The 24,328-nt window shown below is 40.8% G+C and overlaps 1 protein-coding gene across 1 annotated transcript in view; it reads right to left on the bottom strand.

The window, feature by feature from the left end:
- The window catches only part of LOC100759959 (ras-specific guanine nucleotide-releasing factor 2), a 230,159-nt gene that overhangs the window by 89,780 nt on the left and 116,051 nt on the right, over positions 1 to 24,328 (bottom strand). Inside the window, exons 13-15 of the mRNA XM_027401746.2 lie at positions 7,767 to 7,849; positions 3,345 to 3,593; positions 2,471 to 2,730 (exon numbers count right to left, since the gene is read on the bottom strand). Coding sequence (XP_027257547.1) covers positions 2,471 to 2,730; positions 3,345 to 3,593; positions 7,767 to 7,849 — 592 coding nt within the window. The remainder of the gene's footprint in view (positions 1 to 2,470; positions 2,731 to 3,344; positions 3,594 to 7,766; positions 7,850 to 24,328) is intronic.

The raw sequence follows: 24,328 nt of genomic DNA on the forward strand, positions 1-24,328 counted from the left end.
TGCCACCTGCCTTTATAGTTGCATGTCTTTTACCCACATAGTAGGTGGGTAGGGCACCACCCTATTTTCCCCATGTAACTGCTCCAACCACTGGAGCACACACAGTGTGCTCGGTCTCCAGAACAGGCCTGACCATACATTGGGTAGAAGACCTCACCCCAGCCCTGAGATCAACCAAAGGATGCTCTGGGAGCCATGAAGAACTGGCACTGAAATCCTTCCTCCTGAAGTGCTCCTGATTCCAAAGAACACGAGAATTCAGATTTTTCGTCTATTCACTGTAGACTGGTAACAGAGGGGGAAAAAAACCACCATGCCCTGGGAACCTTCTGGACTACCCAGTCCACTGTGGCTCCAGTCACTCCCTCCAAGGAAGTGATCAGACACTGGTGCTGGGTAGAGCCCCAGTTACATCTGTCAGCTAGTCTTTGCCTCATTATTTCCAAGAATTCATCATGATTTTTGCCACACTTGTTGTTTTAATGACTTTTTAATTATCTTCCCCCCTTTTTCTTCCTAATTGCTCACTTGTCAATTTAAAGAATTTCTTTTTTTAAAAAAAGATGCCACTTTGGATGATGACAAGCACTTTAGTTAAAATTCCATTAAGTACTTCACCCAGAAAGCTTATTCAAATGATCTGAGGGAGCCAACACATAGACACTTCAAGCGAGCAGTAATGCAAGGGTCTGGACCTCCATCTGGGGACCCGCTTTGAAATATGGGTACAGTGATTTATTGTCTGATTCTTATGTTATCATCAATAAGCAAGTCAGTGACATAGAAGGGGGATATTCCTTGTTAATGTGGCTGTGAGACTTGCATATTACTCATGATAACACTGGATTTTAAAATTAATAAGAGGTGGCACTTGGAGCCCCACAGTGTGCAACCCAAGGAAGAGTAGGCTGTGCACCAGTTGTATTAGCTGCTTTTCCTATTGCTGTGACCAAGTAACCCAACAAAAGCAACCCAAGGAAGGGAGGGTTTGCTTTAGCTCTCAGTTCTGGGCTACATGGTAGCAGGGAAGTTGTGACAGCAGGAGTGTCACATAGTCCATGCCTGTGTCCATAGTCAGGAAACAGAGATGAAGTCTGGCACTCAACCCACTTGCTCCTTTTTATTCAGTATGGGGCCCCAGTCTCTGGGGGGTGGTGCGGCCCACAGTTGGTGTGGTGTTCCATCTCATTCAACCCAGTCTGTAAACCTCTCAAAGGCACCTCCAGAGGTGATTCTAGACTCCATCAAGTTGATAGGCAATATTAGCTATTAGACTAGAGGACACAGTTCCCTGAGTGGTTCTCTTCATTTTTGCACTTCATAAACATTCACTTCCAGGCTGAAGCATGGAGATACTGAGAAGAACAAGCTAGGCAAGGTCACTGATTGCAATGATTTTGCACAGGCAAAGACATTACAAAGGTCCTTTCATAAGAACAACCAAGGAATTCTAAAGGCACAAAGTGGGAATCATTGTGGTGGTGGCCTAGTAGATGAGGAAATGTGGACAGCATGAGTTGTAAATCAGCAACAGGTCTTGTAGAATCTGAAGGCCTTGGAAGGAGAAATGTACTTTATTCTGTATGCAACAGGAAGCTATTGCAGAAGGTAAGCTGGAAGCCATATGATATTAAAAAAAAAAAAAAAACACTTTGCAGCCATACAAGGTTGGCTCAAACCCATAATCCCAGCTCTTAGAAAGTTTAAATCAGGAGGATTGCTATGAATTGGAGAACAGCCTGGGCTACAAAGTAAAACCTAGCTTAAAATCAACAAAATTTGGCTGTATCGTAGAAAATTAATGCAGTTTCTGCTTTGATTTGTCTCACTATACCTTTAATGTGACCTGAAATGGCCTCTCCGTCATGACCAAGCTCTTCAACTGCCTTAGTGCTTCCAGATTAGGCCATCCTCAGGAGGAAGAGGTTAGAAGGGATGGCCCTTCATGCAGACAATGGAGAGGGAGGAAATTGTGAACCCAAGTGCTTGGATATGTGTGCCCAAGGCTTATCCTTTATATAAAATAATCATAGTAGACTCTTTAGCTAATTGTCCTTTGCCAAAATCCAAGAACTTCCCTGAAATATGATCTTAATTTACCAGTGCTCTGTTGATGACTAACTACAACCAGCCTTTGACTATAGAGAATGGGGAAAACTAGCTGCTCCCTACCACTCTAGGGCAAGAATCTGCAAGGATGCTCTTGGATCGACTGGCATTTTATCCATTGTACTTTCTATGCAGAATTGGGGAAACTGCCAAAACCCAAAAAGACAGAGAGAGATGAGCATTCCAGAAAGAATGGTGGAAATCAGGCAGTGGCAAGAGTGGAACGTGATCATGTGTGAGAAGACGCTTGACGTACACCCTGCTGCACAGATCCCCATGGGTCCATCTGCATTCTCTCCTAGCGCCCCTGCACTTTGCTCTGGAGCAGAGGGAACCTTGCTAGGATGCAGTGGTACTTTACCAGCGTGAGGTGGTGGGGACGAAGTGGGACTGTGCGTGGTAGGACTGCTAGAAGATGACGATGTGGTCAGGTCCAAGGCTCCGATCCTTGCGTTCAAGGAAGACGTCAAGGACAGTTTTCTGGCCCTGACTGGAGAGGATGTTCTGGACACAGCCAAAGGAGGTGGGGAGGAGAACTTGCGACACAGACGTGGGGATTTTCCATCTACCATGTGTTCGCCTCTGTTATTTGGGCTTGCAGCAAAAAATAACTCTAATGACCTAAAATGAAGAGCAAAGGCTGTTAATTGATTGTAGCCAAAGGAAGACATGTCTCAGGTATCACACAGCAATACACTCCCAAGGTCATCTACATTTGAAAGCCTTGATGACATCGAATTTCCACTGATGGATTTTCCTTAATCTAATTGCTACAGGTGCACATGTCCTTGCTAGGGGAACACAGACCCTGTCCGGGCCCTCTGATCCCTAGCCACTAAGGTGTGGTAAAGTCTTTAAAGGGCAGTAGCACCCCATCTTTGGGGATCCTGTTAAGCATGCCAAACTTAGGTGTGCTCCACAGCTACTGAGTCAACAAAATACCCCTTTCTCAGATGATCCAGAGGTACATTAATGTTTAAGAGAATAGTAATAATTAATAATAATAAATAGCAACATTAATAAATAATGGTGGTGATGCTAAAATAAGGAGCCAACGTGCAAATACTCATAGAGTAATCAAATGAGACTTGGAGACTTCAGGCCTTTCCATGTCTTCCCTGGGGAACTCTGAGATCTTTTACTTAACACTTCCACTGATGGAACAAGGTCAAAGGTGAGCCAATAGCTTGAGGACTGCAAGGAGAGTAGGAATGACATGAGCAACGTTGGAATACCTGACAGGGATGGAGGTAAAAGGCCTCTTGTAGATGTCAGAGAGCTTCGCCAGCACCACGGTGGCTGTGGTGAAAATTCGGTACGTGTGCAGGAAGGTGTTGAGGAAATCAATGCTCAGAAACCGCAAGTCTGTCAACCGCTCCAAGAGGCGCTCCACACTGGCATATCGGATCTGGGGCACTTTGCAGGAGTTGAGTGTTTTACTGAAACAGATGTCAGTGTCGTCTTTATGAAGACGGGCATCAGACCTACATGCAAAGCAGGAACATGTGAGCAAAGCTGCTGGAGCTTCTGCCTCAGCCAGTGAGTGCTACAGCGTCTGTAAACGCACACTCATGTGAGGCTTCCAGTGTTTTCCACAGACGACAGAGCAATGTGCAGGTGGTATGACATGCCACAGATGTGTATGGGAATGTTATGTGCCACCATGACAGTCTAATTTCGGGAGGCTACAACGGATTATGGAGGTTGCAATGACATGTGATTTTATTGTGTGGATCCCTTCTTGCTCTAATTCAACATGTTTTATTAGAAAGATGATGCAAAAGTCTCTTTTAGTAGAAAGAGAAAACATTTCTCATGTACTTAAAGCAGAGGTCAGAAGTGTGCTTAAACCAGAGTGGTGACAAGGACAAGCTGGTTATCCGTGCTGTGTAAGATGTTAGGATACATTGTATTATAAATATGTAACACCAGTATACAAGACATAATTTACTATATTACCTTTTAGAACCAGCTCTTTGTTTTTTTCAGTTATACTGCTTTCATATTAACTTATTTATGTGCTTCCAATATTTTCCTATATTTAAGTTCTCATCATCTTTCTTTGACAATTTTCCTTTTGTTTTACTTTCTTTTTATTTTTCCTTTTATTTATTTCCTTTTTATATTTATTTATGTGAGGAGATATATGTGGAGGTCAGAGGATAGCTTTACAAATGAGTTCTCTCCTTCCACCATGTGGATCCCAGGTGTCAAACTCGGGTCACTGGGCTACAGATTCCATCTTGTGGGTCCCTGGGGCCACTGGGCTTCAGATGCCCTTGTCCACTCTGCCATCATGCTGGTCCCTCTCTTCCTTTCCCCAACTTTGAATTGAATGCATAATTGATTTATTTTATTCTTTCTAGCTTATTAATAGGCTTAAAATTTTTAACACAGTTTAGCTTGCAAATTGGCATGCTATATTTGCATTCTGTTTTCAATATTCTGCACTATAGGAAATAAATCCTTAAAGAATAATAATATTGGGTAGTACTCCCCTGGACAGCAGCTAGTACTGACTACCTTTCTATAAAACCCTCTTGCATCTGCTGCCCTAACTTCTGCAGTAGGCAACCTCCCTAGGAGGGCCTCCGGAAGCCCCTGTAGTCTTCAATTCGTTACTAACTCTCTTGTCCTCTTCTGGACAGCACCAAATTAGAGAACTGTCAGTCCTAGCTTTCAAAATTTTGTCATAGGCATAATTCACATATGCAGGGCCCATGACTCTTTGAAAGCCAACTTCTTGCTAAGAACCTGCTGGTTTTGTTAGGAAAGCTCCGACTTAGGTCTTTTACTGCTTTGGAGAATTTTAAATTATATATTTATTTTCTTTGGGATAAGCAAGAATCAATAGTTTTCTTAGCTTGCTCTAGCACAAAGGGTGCAAGCACAGGTAGAAGCACTTCATTTGCAGCACTTAAGAGCATTTTAAATAGCTAGCCTACCTTTGCAGAGGACTTGGCCAATGCTATCCTGTTGACTTCATTCACATTATTGATTTTGGAAATATACTAGTAGGTCTTTGGGATCTTTTTTTTTTCTTTTTTAAAATAGCCTGATATTTCATCCATTTACTACATGATCCTCAACAGTAGTTTCAACTACCAACAGTAGTTTCTGGCTCTTGAGTTCTCATTTTTCCAAAGACCTGGGTGGCTTTTATGAATTAATCAATCTGTCTGAAATGGTTGAATAAAATAGTTGTTTTTTTTCTCTCACTTTTCCCCATCAAAATCTCCATCTTCTAAGAAAGACAAGGTCAAATACTGTTAAAAGAAAGCCTGAGTCTATATACCATTTCAAGGGATGTTTCATGTAATCGCTGTCACTATTTTGCATTCTAACTAGTTTTGAGCTTTGCATCTTTTTCACTATAATTAGTTTGTTCAAAACACTAGGAGGGGAAAATGTGCTGCAGCCAGCATGAGATTAAGTTAAGCTAATTATACCACTGTCCTTCAAATTTGTGATTATATTTTCATTTTAAGAAAAGAAATTAAATATTATGAAATTACTTAATTTTCTTTTATTACACTGACTAGGCTCTTCATAATTTCCTGAGGGACTCTGAAGACAGCCACTTAAGCCTCCACTGGCAATAGCAGCTGGTATTTTGTAAACACGTAAAAAGTAATCTTGAGAGATCAAAACCAAATCACCCATTATGATCGATGAGTTTTAAAAGGGAGTGAGTGTTTATGAAGTGATATCATGCCAATAACAAGATGTGGTTATGTTTAGGGTGTTTTTCCCTTTAACTCTGAAAAATGTTGATGTCCCCCTGCCTCTCCAGTGGCATGTAGCCATGGAGACAGGTGCACAAGGAAGCAGATACAGGCATGAAGATATGTTTTCCTCTGGTTTAAGAGAACTAGTGAGGCTGGGAAAGCTTGAAGGAAGAAATAAAGGTGTGACCCTTCTCTCTGCCTTAGGACTATACCAAGTGTGGCATGGAAGCCCGGGCAGGTCGGTAGGTCCTTCTCCCTTAAGTGTCACTTCTGTGAATGAAAGTGGTTATGCTAATGAGAATGGACAGGGTCAGTGTCATGGTAGGGAACAGTAAATGCATGCATCACTGGCCATGAGGGTCAAACACACAACTAAGGTTTCCATTAACTTTGGAAGTCAACACAATGACTGGGCAGATATGCAGTTGCCTTGGGTTTCATGGGCTTTGAACTTACCCACAATGTCTGACTTACCATTATGACTCTAAAGCAACATGGATTTTCAAATATATATTATTTGTGAAATCAGTCATGTCATAAAAATTAATAATAAAACTCTATTCAAAAAATAAAACATAATTTAAACCTGACTTAATATTCTATACTTTTTCTAAGTATTCAGATATTTTAATTAATTCAAAAAGAAATTTCTAAGTAAAAAACATAAGAAATTCAATGCAAACAGAATCTATGCCATAGGGCTTGAACACAGTCCCCCCCAAATATTTTTAAATTGACTAAAATTTATGATACTATTTGCAAATTTTATTGTAATGTTTTTCTAGTATTGCCTTTATGTGATATAATTAACAAGTTCTACATCTGTTCTTGTACACTGAGGCCATGCTAACATGTCTCTGAAGGCAACATTGTAGTTTGTCTCAGCATGGCAGCTCAGACCTGAAAGTATCCATACAGGAAAGATGAAAGAGATGTTCTTATTTCCAAATAACTTTAAAATATATAACCAAGTTGCTTTTAAAGAAGACATTCTACTCTTAAAATGTGGAATGCAAGGGACTGAAGAGATTGCTCAGTGGTTAAGAACAGTGACCTGGGTTCAATTTCCAACACCCACATGGTGGCTCACAACCATCTGTAACTCCAATCCCAGGACAGCTGACGCCCTCTTCTGGCCTCCAAGTGCACTGCATGCACAAGGTGCACAGACATACATGCAGACAAACACCCATTCACATACAATTAAAACATGAAAACAACGTGGAGCACAAATAATCAAAAATAAAATGAGAACAAGGAACTATTTCTTCTCTAGTTTCTGAATTTTAAAATGAAATAGTACACAGACCATTGATATACAGAGCTCTAACATGCATAACTAGGAGCTATTGATAGAGCTCCTCATTCTAAACCACAGCCTCCTAGCGATGCACTTAAACAGCAGGATTTGCTTCATTGAAATATGGACAAGATCGCAGCCTGAGCCAATGGCCTCTGAGCAAAGCCAGACACATGCAGTGAGCAGATAGTGCCACATTCATGCCAGCTGAAGCCTTTCAGGTGTGTTCAATGCCTAAACCTGGCTCTAAGGCCAGATCTGAGGGAGAGGATTCATACTCACTGGTATGATGCCAAATAAGCCAGCCACACCTCCATCCACCCCCTGACCTTGAGCAGTTTTTAATATTGAACTTGAACATCTTGACAAGATTTTTGTCCTGGGTAAGGGCATATGTTAATCATATGGAAACAAATTTCAATGCTATCTGCCAGTAGGCTATGAATCTGAAAAAGCATTTTGATATGAGTTACTGTTTATTATAACTTCATGTGAGTTACTCCATGACTGACAAGATGGACCTTCTCCAGAAGAGGCAGAATCTTACTGACAATATTCTATTCAAAGTTTCTCATTCTCTGTCAATCTAATCTTGATTAAAATGGAAGGAAGAGGGTTGCAGGACTTACTTAATCATATGTGGTACAGTAACTTTAGAATTCTCTTCGAAGACTATAGTCATTAAACCATTACATCGTATATTGTCCACACACTGTGGGGGGAAAAAGACAATTAAAACTCACATAAAGACTCATGCAGGTCATAGTTAATCCCTCATCTGTTTATGTTACACACACACACACACACACACACACACACACACACACACAGCAGATATATGCTACACATTAATGAACCCAATCCATACTATGAATTTTTAATTCATTTGAATTAGTTAATGAAAGAGTTAATTCAATAATATGCATATAATCAAATTGTATCAGTCAAATGCATGACAAAATACTGGTGGATAGTTATAAGGCATATATTTTCCAAGAATGTGTTTCCTTATTATTATTTTTATGCAACTGGGAAATCAAACATGGGACCTTGCACATACCAGGCAAGCACTCTCCCCCTCAGCTCTTCAGCACCTATTTTTTTTTTACAATTCTTACCACAATATGACTATGTCACAATTCTGTGTCAACACTAATCAGGAAGTTTGTACTTTTGATACTAGCTATAGTCATTTTCTACCACCAAGGGCACTATGAAATAGATTGTAAATGGCATTTGGATGAAAATCATCTCTTACTAGCAAGCTCTGTGCCCACATCTCAGGTGTCTTTTTGCCAATAAATCCCCACATTTTATTAGTTTGTCTAGCAGTTTCTGTTGGCACCATGTGGAGTTGGTGAGGGGGCAGAGTGTAAATTTTTGTGCTTTTGGCACACTTATCACTCTGTAGCAACTTTTTCTCTTTTCTAAGAGAACTCAGAAATTTTGGTTAATTCCCAAATTTTTGCATATATATGCCTTATTGATTTAAAATCTTCTGCAATTACTTTGGGTTAAAGAAGAATCCATCTGAATTATAAATATTCCTTTTGGATCAAATCAATAAAAATAAGAAGTACACAAATATTAAAATAAAAACGTGCTTCTAGTCACAAAGATACAACACAGAGCTAGTGACTGTAATTAAACGGTGCAGAGAGTGTTATTATAACATAACCTCACATAGGCCTTTCTTTTAAAGCCTAACCTGATTCTCAATGTCAAAATGAAAGTGGCAATGTGTGTAAGAGATTACTGGTCAACTTGGTCTATAAGTCAAGTCAAATAAGTCGTATTTGTTTTTCTTTCAAATCTTGTTTCCCTCAGATCTTATGTTACCATTTAAGCTACCAGGAAGAAAGGCTCCAAGCCCAGGAAAATAAAAAATTTCCTTTATGCATTTTTTTAAACTATAACATTGGGAAATAACTTTAAGTTATGTTTCTTCACACAAATACTTAGTTTCTTAGCTATCAACTTACTTATATGTGCTTATAAGGTGAATTTAGGCTCCACCTAACCCCCTACAACATTGATGCTAAAAATTTAGGACACAAGTCAAGACAGGCCAGATTAGAGCAGATTTGGGTAAAAGGCAGAAAACAGTGAGCTAAAGCCAAGTATGAAACCACCACACTACTGCATGTCTGAACATTTGCTCTAAGTAACCCTCAAAATAACTGGGATATGGGGAACCAACTCAAAGATGAACACACTAGAAGAAACACAATTCACAGTTTGCCAGAATTCCAATGAGACCTAGTCCAAAATAAGTGGGAAAATGTTTTGTAGGTTGTCATAAAGAAAATGCTAAATAGTACACAATACAATGCTTTCCATACCTTTAAAGTAACTACAAGTATAACCAAACTGCTTTTAGAAACACCTTAAAGTCCAAGTGAGCACCCCCATGATGGACTCTAGAGAATATGGCCTAGAAGTGGCTTCCCAGGCTGAAGCACAGGCCTTACACTCTTCAGAAAGCTGAAGGCTGCTACATGTTGACATAAGTCTTAGGTAACTGGAAAGTAAAAACATTGTCTCCCTAGTCCTGAACCAGCAGCACTGTATAAGCTCAGTTTTTGAGGTGTGTCCTCCAGTGAGCCAAGCTGCCATAGGCAGATATCCTCTTGGACCTAAAACAAGATGACATGACCTTTACAGCAGAATTTGCAGGGCCTGATAGTGTCCTGGTAACCCCACTGCACAGTTTATAATGAAGATGAGTAAAGGAATGGTAAGGGTCAGATAGAAAAATGCAATGGGAAAGAGAATATTGAATTTACTTTTATCTTGAAGGAAGATGTGAAGACACTGAGGACATCTAAGCAGTTCCTTTGTATTGGGCTATCTAAATCATACTCATGGAGATACTCATTGTAAAGGGGATGAAGAAACAGAGCCCTACGAGGTCATTAGAACAACATTCTGAGTTGATAAATAAATAAAATGATTTGTGCTTCCCAGGTGATGGATTGTGGGGATGAAAAGGAAAGTGAGATACTTTGAAGAAAAATATAAGAAAAGATGATTAGTTAAAGCATAAAACCAAGAAAAATCAATGGTAAAGGCCAAAGATGACCTTACTAAAACATAATTTAGAGGGGGGAGAGAACATGAGGGATCAGGAAGATCGAGTTGGGGGAAGAACAGAGGAGAGCAAAGAAAGAGATACCTTAATAGAGGGAGCTATTATGGGCTTAACGAGAAGCCTGCCACTAGGGAAATCTCCAGGAATCCACAAGGATGACCCCAACTAAGAATCTAAGCAATAGTGGAGAGGCTACCTTAAATGCCCTTCCTCTATAATAAGATTGATGACTACCTTAAATGCCACAATAAGCCTTCATCCAGTAGTTTATGGAAGCAGAAGCAGAGATTCATAGCTAAGCACCGAGCCAAACTCCTAGAATCCAGTTGTAGAGAGGGAGGAGTGATGAGCAAAGGGTGAAGACCATGCTGGGGAAACCCACAGAAACAGCTGACCTGAGCAACAGGGACTGACAGCTGGGGAACCAGCATAAAACCAAACCAGGCCCCCTGAATGTAGGTGTCAGTTGGTGGCCTAGGGCAGTTTATGGGGCCACTGGCAAAGGAACCAGTATTTATTCCTAGTGCATGAATGGGCTTTGGGAGCCCATTCCCTATGGGGGGGCACTCTCTCAGCCTAGATACATGGGGGAGGGACTAGGTCCTGCCCAAATGAGGTGACAGACTTTTATGATTTCCTATGGGAGGCCTCATCCTCACTGGGGAGTGATGGAGATTGGGATGGGGGTGGATGGGGGCATGGGAGGACATGAGGGACAGGGAACTGGGATTGGTATGTAAAATAAGATTAAACAAAATAAAAAAGAATTTTCTGTTGCCAATAGAGATGATGATAGTGATGGTGATGGTGATGATGATGGTGGTGGTGGTGATGATGGTGATGATGATGATGTACAGTCAGTGTCTTTTGGCTAAAATGCAGTTTGACCCAAACAAGTCTATCTTTTGAATTGTTGAGAACACCAAGAAGTTACAGTCAATATAAATCCTGGGGTCTTTACAAAATGGGTGCTTTGCAACAGCACATTTTAAATACTTATTATGAGATGGATACTGGGCTAATAGTTAGAATACACTGGTAAAAGCAACTTGCTAGAGAAGGGTTTATCCTGAGTCACAGTTCAAGGTACAGTCCGTGATGGGCAGGGAAGTCAAGATCTCAGGATCTTGAAGCAGTTGGTCCCACTGCATCCACAGTCAAGAAACAGACAACGGATGAATGTGAACCAATGTTCATCTCACTTCCTTCCTCCATTGCACACAGTCTGGGATGCTCTGCCCAGGGAACTATCCTGCTTATGATTAAAATCATCCACCATGATCAAGTAGGCTTCATCCCAGGGATGCAGGGATGGTTCAACATATGAAAATCCATCAATTCAATCCACCATATAAACAAACTGAGAAAGAAAAATCACATGATCATCTCACTAGATGCTGAAAAAACCTTTGACAAAATACAACACCCCTTCATGATAAAAGTCTTGGAGAGACCAGGAATAACAGGAACATACCTAAACATAATAAAAGCAATATACAGCAAACCAACTGCCAACATCAAACTAAATGGAGATAAACTCAACACAATTACTCTAAAATCAAGAACAAGACAAGGCTGTCCACTCTCTCCACACCTCTTCAATATTGTCCTTGAAGTTCTAGTTAGAGCAGTAAGACAACAAAAGGAGATCAAAGGGATACAAATTGGAAAGGAAGAAGTCAAACTTACTATTTGCAGATGATATGATAGTCTACATAAGTGACCCAAAAAACTCTACCAGGGAACTCCTACACCTGATAAACTTCAACAAAGTGGCAAGATACAAGATTTAACTAAAAAAAAAAAAAGTAGCCCTAGTATATACAGAAGATAATGGACTGAAAAAGAAATCAGAAAAACATCACCCTTTACAAAACCCACAAACAACATAAAATACCTTGGGGTAATGCTAACCAAACAAGTGAAAGACCTGTATAGCAAGAAATTTGAGTCTTTAAAGAAAGAAATTAAAGAAGATACCAGAAAATGGAAAGATCACCCATGCTCTTGGATAGGTAGGATCAATATAGTAAAAATGACAATCTTGCCAAAAGCAATCTACAGATTCAATGCAATCCCCATCAAAATCCCAGAATAATTCTTCACAGTCCTTGAAAGAACAATACTCAACTTTATCTGGAAAAACAAAAGACCCAGAATATCCAAAACAACCCTGTACAATAAAGGAATGCCCAAAGACATCACCAACCCTGACTTCAAGCTCTATTATAGAGCCATAGTCCTGAAAAAAGCTTAGTATTGGCAAAAAACTAGAAAGGTAGACTAATGGAATTGAATTGAAAACACTGATGTGGGCCAACACACCTAAGAATACCTGATTTTTGACAAAGAAGCTAAAATTTATACAATGGAAAAAAGAAAGCACCTTCAACAAATGCTGCTGGCATAACTGGATGCTGGTATGTAGAAGACTACAGATAGATCCAAATCTATTGCCATGCACAAAACTTAAGTCCAAATGGATCAAAGACCTCAACATAAATCCAGCCACACTAAACTTCTTAGAAGAGAAAGTAGGTGGTACCCTCAAATGAATTGGTACAGGAGACAGCTTCCTGAACATAACACCAGTAGCACAGACACTGGGATTGACAATTAATAAATGGGACCTCCTGAAACAGAGAAGCTTCTAAAGCAAAGGACACACTCACCAAGACAAAACAGCAGCTCACAGAATGGGAAAAGATCTTCACCAACCCCACATTTGAAAGAGAGCTGTTTTCTAAAATATACAAAGAACTCAAGAAGCTGGTCACCAAAACACTGAATAATCCAATTAAAAAGTGGGGTGCAGAACTAAACAGAGAATTCTCAATAGAGGAATCTAAAATGGCTGAAAGACACATAAGAAGGTGCTCAACATCCTTAGCCATCAGAGAAATGCAAATCAAAACAACACTGAGATACCATCTTACTCCTGTCAGAATGGCTAAAATCAATAACACCCATGACAGTCTCTGCTGGAGAGGATGTGGAGAAAGAGGAACACTCCTCCACTGCTGGTGGGAGTGCAAACTTGTACAGCTGCTTTGGAAATCAGTATGGCGGTTCCTCAGAAAAATGGGAGTCTACCACAAGATCCAGCAATTCTGCTCTTAAGCATATACCCAAAGAATGCACATTCATACAACAAGGACATCTGTTCAACCATGTTCATAGCAGCATTATTTGTAATATCCAGAACCTAGAAGCAACCTAGATGCCCCTCAACTGAAGAATGGATAGAGAAAATGTGGTATATTTATACAATGGAGTAGCATTCTGTGGGGAAAAATAAACAACAACAACAAAAAAAAAAACAATGGAATCTTGAAATTCACAGACAAATGGATGGAACTAGAAGAAATCATAGTGAGTGAGGTAACCCAGTCACAAAAAGACAAACATGGTATTACTCATTCATATATGGATTTTAGACATAGAGCAAAGGATTATCAGCCTATAATCCACACCGCCAGAGAAGCTAAGAAACAAGGAAGACCCTAAGAGTGACATACATGGTCCCCCAGAGAAGGGGAATTGGGAGCATGGTGGGAGGGGTGAGGGATTTAGGAGAAACAGTAGGGGATAATAGGAGGGAAAAGGAGGACATGAGGGAGCAGGAAGATCTAGTCAGGGGAAGAATAGAGGAGAGCAAGATAAGAGATATCATAATAGAGGGGACCATTATAGGTTTAAAGAGAAATCTGACAATAGGGAAATGTCCTGAGATCTACAAGGTTGAGCCCAACTAATAATCTAAGAAATAGTCAGGAGGCTACCTCCAATAATGAGGTTGATGACTACTTTATATGTCATCCTAGAACTTTCATCCAGTTGCTGATGGAAGCAGAAGCAGACATCCACAGCTGAACACTGAGCTGAACTCTGGAAACCAGTTGAAGAGAGGGAGGAGTGATGAGCAAAGGGGTCAAGACCAGGCTGGGGAAACCCACAGAAACAGCTGACCTAATCAAGGGGTTGCTCATGGATCCCAGACTGATAGCTGGGAAACCAGCATAGGACTGTTCTAGACCCTCTGAACGAGGTTGTCAGTTTGGAGGTCTGGTTAATCTATAGGGCCTCTGATAGTGGATCCCTAGCACAGGAATAGACTTTTGGAGCCCATTCCACACAGAGGGATGCTCTCTCAGCCTAGACACATGGGGGAGGGTCTAGGCCCTGCTCCAAATGATATGACAGACTTTGAAGATTCCCCATGGAAGGCCTCACCCTCCCTGTGGAGCAGAAAGGGAATAGGATAGGGGGTCAGTGGAGCAGGGGAGCAGGGGAGCAGGGGAGGGAGAGGGAACTGGGATTGACATGTAAAACAAGCCTGTTTCTAATTTAAATTTAAAAGGAGAGATAATGGAAGTCACACACATACATGGGTTACAAAGAAACAGCTATACCTCCTCCAAGATAGGAATGACAAACAGATTTAACTTGTTTCTTGGTGATGTATAGCCCCAATCCATACAGAACACAGAGATTGGGTGAGTCCATGGTCTGGACAGCCAGAAAATACACCTTTGGAGAGCAGTTCAAAGGGCATCTTGAATGTGCTGGACCAAGTCAGAGAATACAAGTGGGAGGAGCATTCCTGCACCCCATGGATGCTGTAAGAGAAATCAGGGCATCTTAGAATCCTACAGAATGACTCTGCTCCTCCTTTTCCTGAAGACCATAAGAAAAGTTTTCCTCTCCCTTCTTGACATAAGGAACCAATTGGAAAGGGGTATTAAAACCAGTCCTCCCAGCTCCTAGGAAACAGATCTGTTTCTATAGAAACCAAAGCAGCTGTGATGTGTGGTCACCATGACAAATGTATAAGATGAGACCACTCCAAGGAGCTAACATAAAATTCTTTTCCATCCTCAGCATAATGAGCAAGCACTGCCCCGCCCCATCTTCAACTACTGCATCATTGGTGCAGGAACAGTGAGTTATTCCGGACCTGGGAAGGCTTTGCAGACTGAAATAGAAAAGACACAAGGAAAGACTCTTGACCAGACCCAGAGCCGAACAGAATGCTACAAAATCTGTGAAACTAGCTGGGTGGTGGCACACATCTTTAATCCCAGCACTTGGGAGACAGAGGCAGGCAGATCTCTGTGAGTTCAAGGCCAGTCTAGTCTACAGAACTAGTTCCATGATGGCTAGGGCTGTTATACCGAGAAACCCTGTCTCAGAAAAAAAAAATCAGTGAAACAGGGATTGTTTCTTTTTTTCCATCGCTGATAGATCTACACTGGGATACTTCTTTGGCTGAAATAAACTTAATTTTTTAAGAAACATAATTCTAAAAAAGAGATTAAATGGAAACATAATGTCCAAAACTACTATAAAAGGATTGCATTTACACAATGGAGTACTACTCAGTGGAAAAAAACAAAGGAATCTTGAAATTGCAGGAAAATGGATGGAACTAGAAGAAACCATTCTGAGTGAGGTAACCCAATCACAAAAAAGACAAACATGGTATGTATTCACTCATATGTGGATTTTAGACATCGAATAAAGGATTACCAGCCTACAATCCACACTTCCAGAGAAGCTAGTAAACAAGGAGGACCCTAAGAGAGACAAACATGGTCCCCTGGAGAAGGGAAATGGGTCAGGATCCCCTGAGCAAAATGGGAGCACAGGAAGAGGGGGAGGGAGCTAGGAGAATGAAAAGGGGAGAAAAGGAGGGATGCAGAGGACATGAGGGAGCAGAAAGTTTGAGTCAGGGGAAGAATAGATGATAACAAGAATGGAGATACCATAATAGAGGGAGACATTTTAGGTTTACAGAGAAATCAGTCACTAGGGAAATGTTTGGAGATCTACAAAGATGACACCAGCTAACAATCTAAGCAACAGAGGAGAGGCTACCTTAAATGCCCTCCCCTGATAATGAGATTGATGACTGACTTATATTCCACTCAATAACCCTCATCCAGCAGTTAGTGGAAGTAGAAACAGACACCCACAACTAATCACTGAACTGAACTGGAATCCAGATGCAGAGAAGGATGAGTGAAGAGCAAAGGGATCCAGACCAGGCTGGTGAAATTCACAGAAACAGCTGACCTGGACATTGGGGAACTTTTGCTCCCCAGACTGATAGCTGGGATACCAGCATGGGACTGATCCAGACCCCAGGAACATGGGTTTCAGTGAGGAAACCTTGGAAATTTACAGGACCTCCTGTAGTAGTTCAGTACTTGTCCCTAGCATAGGTGTGGACTTTGGGAGCCCATTCCACATAGAGGAATACTCCCTGAGCCAAGACACACGGGGGTGGGCTTAGGCCCTATCCTAAAGGATGCAAAAAACTCTGATGACACCCTATGGAAAGCCTCACCATCCAGTGGGAGCAGAAAGGATATGTGATAGGTAGGGTTTTAGTTGCCCGGTGTGCGCGGGGGGGGGGGGGAGGAGGACAGGAGGGAGAAGGGAACTGTCATGTAAAACAATATTGTTTCTAATTCAAATAAAAAATCTGCAAAAAACCCAAAACTACCACAAAAAGCTATAAGAGTTTTTCACTGTTTAGTTGAATTACCACTCATCCTAGACATAGAACACAAGGTTCTTCCTCCTTTTCTCAACTCTCTTTTCACAACAGTGGAATTCCTACTTTGGAAATTAAGAGATGTAAGCAAAAAGAGGATATAAATCTTTGTCATCTTGGTGTTTCTATCTTTTTAAAAAGATTTATTTGTTTTTATGCATGTGTGTAAGTGTTTTGTGTGCATATTCATAAGTGCACTCTCTGTCTGCCCAGTGCCTGCAGAGGCTGGAAGAGGGTATCAGGTTCCCTATGTGAGTGGTGGGAATCAAGTCCTGGGCCTCTGCAAGAGCAACAGGTGTTCTTAATTTTGAGCTGTCTCTCCAGCCCCATATTTTTAAATTTTATCTATGATGTATTTCAACTATTCAAAAAAAAAAGACATTCATATGCCAGACACCAAAAGTTAACTGCTGCAAACACATTTGTATATTTGTATAGGTTATTCTTTTTCTTTTAGGAATATAAAACACCATTAACACAGCAAAATTCCTTTATTCTTCCATTTCTCTAGGCTCCCCCACTCAGAAATAGGCACTGTGCTGAGCTAATGGTACTGTCTCTGTCTTAGTCAGGGTTTCCACCACTGTGATAAAACAACACAACCAAAAGCTACTTGGGGAGGAAAGGGTTTATTTTGCTTACACTTCCATATCACATTTTGTTATCAAAGGAGGTCAGGACAGAAACTCAAGGCAGGAACTTGGAAGCAGAAACTGATGCAGAAGCCATGGAAGAACACCTCTTACTGGCTTTTACCTCATGGCTTGCTCAGCATTCTTTCCTACACAGCTCAGAACTATCTGCCCAGGGGGTTCATCACCCTGCCATGTCAACTATTAATCAATAAAATGTCCTATAGACTGGCTTCAGGCAATCTGTATAGAGACATTTTCTCAACTGAGGTTCCACTAGCTTATGTCAAGTTGACTGAAAAAAAAAAAACCCAGAATACTCACTTTTTCTTATCTCCTTTTTCATATTAGCTATACTTGAGTATTGAGTGTATTTGTACAACGCAATATATAATATTATCTGTATTTTTTAAAATAACACAAATGTTTGTATTTTTCATTCAACATCACTTTCAGGTTATTTCAGTTTATCTGTATTGTTCATTGTTTCATTTTAATGGCTATGTAACCTACTGTCTAAACAGACATATCTATATATTTAAGAGGTTTCCATTTTCTGCTATAACAAAAATACAGTGACTAAACTTCACATTCCCTCTGTGAAAATGTCTCTACCATTGTATCTTTTAGCTATCCAAAGTAATCTTAAGATTTTTCCTTTTGTATTTGTTCTTCTTCAGTTCTGTTCATTGTCTAGAAGAGATTTTGAGCATAAGAAACTTGGAATTTGGCATGTTTCTTTAATTTGATGGCCCATACCTTTTTTTAATAACAATCTCTATGAATGTTGTCTTTGAGGATTGCATCTCCCTTTTTCTCTAGTCTTTCTAAGCCTCCCCAAACTTCTAAGCCTCCCCAAACTTTCCAGTGCTGTTCTCTGTTGCTGTCCCCTTCAGCTGTCTTGGCTGTACTCAGATAACTTTCTTATAAATGTGTTAGCAGTGCCTGATCTTCTCATCAGCTGTGATCAATCTACTGTCTTCAATGCATTTCCAAAGACTTGTAATTTTAAGGTTTGTAGTTTCCACTTAAGGTTATCAGTTGTGTGAGGTGAGGCAGTGGGGAAGAGAGATAGCACATTGGTTGGGAGCACTTCCAGAGGACCCAGGCTCAATTCCTAGCACCCATATGGCAGCTCACAACTGTCTGTAACTCCAGTTCAAGGAGATACAACACCCTCTCACAGACACACATGCAGGCAAACCACCAATGCACAGAAAATAAAATAAATAAATCATGAAAAAGATTATCTATTCAGTTCCTTGGAAATCCAGTCATTGTCATCTTAACGCAGTGTTGAATTCCTTCCTCTGATGTCCTTCCTTCCTGGTTTTTAAGCCATTTTTAGTTAACAGTACTGATGGTCACACTAGTATGTGGAGTTCATTCAAAGTGTCCCTGTGTTTGCTTCCTTCTGCTCACAAGAGATATTTGCCCACCAACTTTGCCATTAAATTCTAATTATATAAGACAGATATACTTTTGTCAGAACCCCCTCAGGAGGACCAATGCCTTATGTTGCTCTGTGCCAAAGGGTGAAAATGTTCGTTTCTTGTCTCGAAGAAGGGATGACTTCCAGTGTCCAGGCTTTAAATAGGAATCCTGATTATTTTCACAGGCCTAAGGGTTTCTCTTGTACTCTAATAGTGTTAATTCTCCTGGGGACAGGGGTCAACCTCCATCTACAGCCATTCCCCAGTCTCTAAGTCTTCAGATGGCAAATTTTCAGATCTTTTGTTTCTTGTGATTGGAAATTTCTCTTCCCACCTGTACATGCCACCTATGTGTTACATTTGTTTGTTACTGAATCTATGTGTTAAATGTTTCTTTTCCATAGCTAGTCCTAAATCAGTCTAGTTTTCCACGTTTCTTTTCCATAGCTAGTCTTAAATCACTCTAGTTTTCCATATTGCCAGGGCTGTGTTGCAGATTATATGTGTACACTGTGAAGATACGCCTCTGCCTAAGGTGCCTTCGTATTGGTTTAATAAGGAGCTGAATGACCAATAGCTAGGCAGGAGAGATAGGTGGGATTTCTGGGGAGGAGGGGAAGAGGAGAAGGAATCTAGGCTTGTAGAGTACATCAATGAGATCCCAGGAGACATGGAAAGGAAATGGGAGGTGCAAGATGGAAGCGAGCTAATGCCATGTGATAGAACATAGATTAATATAAATGGGTTAATTTAAGTTATAAGAGCTAGTTGAGACAAGCCTAAGCTGAAGGCCAAACTTTCATAATTAATAATAAACCTCTGTGTCATTATTTGTGGGCTGGCAATCCTGATGAGAAACTACTGCTACAGGGTTGCAACTTAAGATAAGTGTTTATATCCAAAAGGAGAAATTTATGTGACAATACTTAGACATCTCATTCAAGGTCAGGTTTCACCTATAAATCTTTCCAGTTCACTGTGTGGAGTACTAAAGTTATTTTCAATGGAATAAAAAAACTTTCACTTACATTTAAGTTTCAAAAAAGAGCAAAAATATACAGGTAGTTGGAACTATAGCTCAAAAGTGCACATAATAAGTAATGACATTTCACCTACACAAAATGTCTTTGATAAATGCTATACAATATCCAGTCATCTATAGGACAGGAGGCAGAGGCAGGTAGATCTCTGTGAGTTCGAGACTAGCTGGACTACAAGAGCTAGTTCCAGGACAACCTCCAAAGCCACAGAGAAACCCTGTCTCAAAAAAACAAAAATAAAGTGTTTCTCTATAGTTTAGCTTATTTTAAATGTCTTAGATTTAAGTGGTGTGTGTGCGTGTGTGTGTGTGTGTGTGTGTGTGAGAGAGAGAGAGAGAGAGAGAGAGAGAGAGAGAGGAGAGAGAGAGAGAGAGAGAGAGAGAGAGAGAGAGAATTGAGGATGTCATGCCAACCCAAATGTGGAGGTCAGAGAACAACTTGTAGGAGTCAGTTCTCTCCTTCCACTGTGTGGGTCTCTTGCATTAAACTCAAGTCATTAGGCTTATAACTAAGTGCCTTTACCCATTGAGACATCAGCCCTTGACTAAAGTCTATGTGAGAATAAGTGCACGTATGTGCTCGCGCATGCATGAGCACGCGCGCGCACACACACACACACACACATACAGAGGATATGTGACACAGCTGGTTTAGGGGAGTGTTCATCATTTTTGCTTTGGGGTTTGCAGGTTCTGTCCATGGGTTGCTTAGATTCTCAATGCTTACAGGTAGTAGGAAAAAGTATTTGATTCCACTTTCCTTTGAATTCGCCAATTTAATGTTAAAGTCCACAGTTGATTTCAGGGTAGCTATTTTAAGAAGGAAAGCATGACCAGTGTGCTACAAATTTTCCAGAGGTCTAAACTTTGACACAAAATGTAGAATTTCTGCCCAAGCCAAGAAGTTTGGAGAATTTTAATTCTTCATTTGAGCTAATTTTCACAATTACTTCAAAATCTGCTAAATGTACCATTATGCATTGAGAGAGACAAGCACCAGTAAGTGTGGTTCACTGAAAGGAATGGTCAAATCTTTGCCTCAAGTCCTTCCCTATAAATAGATGAAAGAGGGAAGAATTATTGGTTGAGACCATTAGCTGTTTGCATGTTTTGTTGAAGGCGCCAACAGTTAATTATGGCTCTACTGGTGTAACTAAAGGTGTAATTAATCATTCAAGTAATTGTTCCTCCTTAAAATTACAGCTTTGGGGACAGAGACCTGGCAAAGCTGAAAGTCTTAGATTTTGTAGAGTTCCTTCTGTGAAAGTTGAACTGTCTCCCGTCTCAAGAACTGCACAGCTGTCTTAAGTAAGACACATGCATGATTAGTGCCACACAAGAGCCTAGCACTATTGGCTTCTACTCAAGCCAGAGAAAGCTAAGATGCAAAAATGTAAAAGACAAAATAACAGAGACCATATTCAAAATTTGAATTTAAAGAAAATGTCAGTCTCTAGTACATAAAGATAATTTCAATGAATTAATGTTCAACTGCCATAAACAGGCAAGAAGTAGAAATAGCAGGGAATGTTAATCTCTTGAGTGATTACAAAGATGTAAATTAAAACCACTGGAAAGCAAACCCAATTTTCCATTAATCTGGAAGATGTTGTGATATGCCAGCTAGCATTTGGCAGGACTTAGTGATTTAGATACTGTATTGATGGCATGAAAAATAACCGCTCTCTTTGGGAGGTGGTGGTAGTGATATTGGGGATCAAACCTAAGACACCACACACAGGAGGCAGGTATTCTGCCTATATCCCCTAATGCAGCTGACTTTCATATTTCCTGAAGGAAATGGGGCCAAACATTAGTCACTAAATAAAATCATTAAAATGATCATGGCCTCTATATCAGCTCCACTGCTGCTAGGCTGTGTGAACTTTCTGGTGACTGGAGGGGCATTCTCCCTTACCTCCCTCTGTGCCAATGGGTTCTTACACTCTTTGGGGGAATGTTATCAGTGAGGGACCTGGAAATGGGGAAAGATCTCCTTACAAAGTAAGCACCACATTACATATTAGTCCTAAGACTGGGAAATTGCACAAATACTCAATTATTTTGAAAAAGCTATAAAAATTAAATGTGATAGAATAAATACATATTATGTATATGCACACACAGTTACTGGAAGAACAGATGTGAAGAATTTCTAGGAATATAGAAAGAAGTAAATGAGGCAAAAATAATAATAATGAATTCTCACTGAAGCCAAACTGAGAAATCATTTTTGAGTGGATTTAGGGTCTTCGAAGGAGGAAAGAGTTCATTCTTCAAGGCGAGGCCATGTAATGTAACTGTGCAGAAGTGGTCTACAGAGCTTGTTAAGTTGAGGGCATTTCACATGTCATCTGGGACTTAGGTTCTCAATGATACATTTGAGCAAGACTCCTTCAGCAATGCTAACATAGGCTACATGTAGAAAACACTTTACTTCTACTTTCACCAGCTGCTGGATGAAGGCTATACAATGGCATATGAATCAGATACCCGCAGCTAAACCTTGAACTGAACTAAAATCCAGATGCAGAGAAGGAGGACTGATGAGCAAAGGGGTCCATGCCAGGCTAGTGAAACCCACAGAAACAGCTGACCTGAATAAGGGAAAACTCTTGGTCCCCAGACTGATAGCTGGGGAAACAGCATGGGACAGATCCGAATCCCCTGAATGTGGGTGTCAGTGAGGAGATCTTGGAAATCTATGAGTGGATCAGTACTTATCACTACCATAGTAATGGACTATAGGAGCCCATCCCACATGGAGGGATACTCCTTGAGCCTAGAACAAGGGGGTTGGCCTAGGCTCTATCCCCCAAAATATGACAGACTTTGAAGACCCCCTGTGGAAGGCCTCACCCTCCCTGGGGAGCAGAAAGGGTATGGGATGGGTAGGGCATTAGTTGTGGGGGGCAGGGGAGGAGGGAAGGGAGAGGGATGTGGGATTGACATGTAAAATAATTTTCTTTCTAATAAAAAAGGGAAAAAAGAAAACACTTTGGTGTACTGTGTGTTGGGAATATTTCTAGTTCATCTTTGTGGCCAGGTTTTTCCACACACACAATAAAATATTAAAGAAGACATTTTTAAGCTCTTGATAGGCCCTTCCTGCAAATAATAGATATGTTCTGTTGTATTTGTGATGCTGAAAAATTCCATAAATGTGTATGATTTCTCCCATAAAATGAATGTGTTTTAGGCACAGCATGAATCAAGTTGAGAAATGGGCATGCAGGCTGCAGGTCAGGCTCAATGAACAGAAACTCCACCCCAAGATTGCAAGGTACCTCAGAACCCTCACAGTCCTAGCCAGCTCCTGAAGAGCTTCACCTAGAACCCCTCCTTTCTCCTTACAGGCTTTCTTCAGTTGGCTCCCAGGATGCCATCCTTAGTTTTGGCCATCCTTCTCCTTATCCCTGGGACTCCTCCTTGGTCCTTTCTGTTGTTCCTTCTGGCTTCTCTTCCATCACAGAACCGACTTCTCACATCAATCAACAGTCTCTCGAGTGGTTTTAAAATTCTCACAGCATAAACTAGTACCTGAATGATGTAAGTTCCCCCACTTGGGGCAAGGGAAAGACACCATCTGACAGAGTTGAAGTGGAGGTTTTATTTATTTTATTTTTCATTATTATTATTAAGGAAAAAGGATCATAAAAGGGGAAAAGAGAAGGGGGAGACCAGCCTCTGGGGACAGGAGCAGCAGGAGACAGAAAAGAGAGCCAGAGAAAGAGGGGGGAACAGACAGAGATAGGGAGAGAAAGAAAGAGAAAGATGGATAGGAGATGGGCAGGGCCCTTAGTGGCTACAGCTGAGGGTGTATCCTGTCAGAACTCCAAAGGCAGACCAGTACAAATGATTAAATACTAACACCATGTTCACACCAAAACCTTGCTCCTGAAGACTTTCCCATCTCGGTTGTTGACAACTGAATTCTTGCAGTTGCTTAGGCCATTAACCCTCACCTTCCCTAACTCAACATTCTCTCTCTCCTCCATGATAAAACCTCACTGGCCCTTACTTCAAAATGAACACAGAGCAGAACCCCTGTGTCCAGCTCCACTTGCTGCTAGGCTGTGTGAACTTTCTGGTGACTGGAGGGGCATTCTCCCTTACCTCCCTCTGTGCCAATGGGCTCTCCACCTTCATCTGCTCTCCCCACAATACCTGAAGTGACCTTCCAAGGCCTAAATTACATTGTGGACTCCATGTGCTCAAGGCCCTTAACAGCTTTCATCTGACGTGAAGTACAAACTAAAGCCCTACACCTGACATGGACTGATTCCCTGATCTTGACCCATGACCTCTTACTATTTCCATTTTCTCCAGCTCAGTCACACTGGCTTTCCTTAAAACACAGTGTTCTCTCACTTTAGAGTCTTTGCAATGACATCTTCCTCTCTCTGTGATGATTTTCACTTTATCACATGGCCACAT

Source organism: Cricetulus griseus, chromosome 2, assembly GCF_003668045.3.
Source record: "Cricetulus griseus strain 17A/GY chromosome 2, alternate assembly CriGri-PICRH-1.0, whole genome shotgun sequence".
Taxonomy (NCBI): Eukaryota; Metazoa; Chordata; class Mammalia; order Rodentia; family Cricetidae; genus Cricetulus; species Cricetulus griseus.